Raw genomic sequence first — 2,552 nt, forward strand, 5'->3', positions numbered from 1 at the left:
TGTTTGCTGGTTCTGTATCAAGACACAAGTAAGACATGACTCCACCTGGTGGCAAAAACATTAAACTTCAGATGACCCCTCCGTCCAAGTATGAAAACAAGAAACACTTGGAGACATTGTGTTCCATAGGACTGAATTACTGCAGTGTAATTTTAATTGTAACAGACACTCTGAGAATGTCAACTTTTTCTCTAGACTTCGAATAGAAAAGGTTAGTTAGCAGAACAGTAATTACACGCAACAGAAGAGCCCCAGGTGCACTCTTGAGTGAATAAAACAACACGAATGTGCTTGGCAAGAAACCTATCGTTCATTTCAGCCAGTGTTCTCTAATGCAAAATCCTGAAGCCTAAATGATACGATTCTTTCCCTAGATGTGTTGGTGTGGAGCAATGATCGAGTTATTCGCTGGATACAAGCAATCGGACTTCGAGAATATGCAAATAATATTCTTGAGAGCGGTGTGCACGGCTCACTGATAGCCCTGGATGAGAACTTCGACTACAGCAGCTTAGCTTTATTATTACAGATCCCTACGCAGAACACCCAGGCAAGTCTCTATCTTGCTGTGGTCTTAATGTATTTTAGTTGATAGAATGACAAACCAAACTTTTAGGGAAAAAACTGGCTGTATGTTCATGATTATTAATGAAATTAGCTCAACCTTTGAAATATGTCACTGGGGTTTTAATTTCAAGCCACTGGGTTTCTAGCCAAAACAAAATCATAAAATTAAATAGGAAAAAAATTAGAGGTTATGTGGGCCAACCTCCCAAAGCAAATTTTGCCAGATTCCCTGAAACAAAATCCCTGACAGATGGGCTCAGTCTCTGCCTCGCCGAGGGACAGTCATTTCTATTTACAGGTCTGAATTATATAGGCACTTAGCATTTGGCATGCCAGTGATTCCCAAATCTGGATAATTACTGGAATCAATACAGTTCCTTACAAATTAAAAATAAAATTTTCAACTTACATCCTACTCCTAGGAAATCAGACATCAAGAGACAGCTCACAGACATCCTGAATGTCTGAAGTTTCTCCCAATGATAATAATAGGTTTGAGAGGTATCTACATAGGTCTGATGAAAAAAAATTCGCAGTCCAACTTCACTTAATTAATTTTGCTTTCACATATTTCAAATTTATATAAAATACTGAATTGGAATAGCAAAACAAAATGAAGTCAAACCTCTTCGCCTCAGACTTTTAGGTGGGGTTATCCCTCTCCTGTCCACAGACAAAAGAGAATTTGTAATAGCTAAAATTTTTAACGAATTGTGGAAATAAAGGACTAAAAATCTTAAGAGCCCATAAATAAAACATGCTTTTTAATGCATTCTGAGATAAATATAATTTGTATGATTTTTAAAAAAAAATAAAATGCGATTTCAGTGATGGTAACTGTAATTTGATGTTTCAGGCAAGGCAGATTCTTGAAAGAGAATACAATAACCTCTTGGCCTTGGGAACTGAGCGGCGACTGGATGAAGTAAGTCCTCACACGTCATTCAGAACATAATAAAAATGACGGAACATTTAGAGACTATAATAAAAAAGATGGAACATTCTTATTTTTAAGAAATAATGCATGGAAATTAATCAAATACTTGTTCCATGGGTAGACTAGAATTTTTCTCAGGATTATTCTTAAATATTCAATTACATTACTCATTTAACTTGGGAAAGAGTTCAGTATTATCATTTCTGTGGTTAGGAACGCTACAAAGTAATTCAAATAGACAGTGTTTTAAGATCTATGAATAAAAAAATTATTAAGTAACATCTTTAAAAATTATAAGCAAGTAATACACTAATATTGATAAACTCAGCCTTCTAGTGAGGAATTTCATTATTTCTTAAACATCAGTGTATCTTCCCAGGAGATTTTAGGATAGTAAATGAAAAGACAGCTTATTTTCAATAATGAAAGAAATATTTTCATTATTTTAGTTATTCATTCTAAGTTTTCCTTGAAAACAGATGTGTAGCATATTAAGAGTCATAGGATTTGAAAATTGTATTGGGTATAGGACTCCCTAGACATAGGCATGTTTAAATGATTTGCAAAATGATAAACATTTGAGTAGCCTCCTAAATAAATGAATATAAGGAATATCAACAAACAATATGGATTTATAGACATTTTAATAGTTCTTCTGAGTCCTTCTTCTTTCTTGAAGAAGTGAGAAGAAAGAGGAGAAAAATAGAGCAATGTATAATTCTACTTTGCAAAGCACAGGTGTTTCTTGGCTATAAAGACAAGTCAATATTGGGAATGAATTTAGTAAATCCTACAATGAAGCAATAATTTAATATTCAAATGGCCAGGGACGGTGTACTTGGCATAATAAAAGCCCACGTTGTTCCTAGTAGAGGAGATTATAGAAAGATAAGCTCTATAGTCTTGAACTCATCTAACTTCTGATAAATTCATACTCTTGTCCAGCACGATAATGATTAACATTTTAATAATTGTAGGTAATTCTTAACTGATTTAGTTATTAGTTTTTTGACAACCTTTTAAATTCTTATTCTACATTGTTGATTCA

At 33.7% G+C, this 2,552-nt stretch overlaps 1 protein-coding gene across 1 annotated transcript in view; it reads left to right on the forward strand.

The window, feature by feature from the left end:
• The window catches only part of PPFIA2 (PTPRF interacting protein alpha 2), a 482,044-nt gene that overhangs the window by 472,781 nt on the left and 6,711 nt on the right, over positions 1-2,552 (forward strand). Inside the window, exons 29-30 of the mRNA XM_012814158.1 lie at positions 375-550; positions 1,424-1,492. Of these exons, the coding sequence (XP_012669612.1) occupies positions 375-550; positions 1,424-1,492 (245 nt within the window). The remainder of the gene's footprint in view (positions 1-374; positions 551-1,423; positions 1,493-2,552) is intronic.

The sequence above is a fragment of the Otolemur garnettii genome, unplaced genomic scaffold (genome assembly GCF_000181295.1).
Source record: "Otolemur garnettii isolate 467f Iridium unplaced genomic scaffold, OtoGar3 scaffold00007, whole genome shotgun sequence".
Lineage (NCBI taxonomy): Eukaryota > Metazoa > Chordata > Mammalia > Primates > Galagidae > Otolemur > Otolemur garnettii.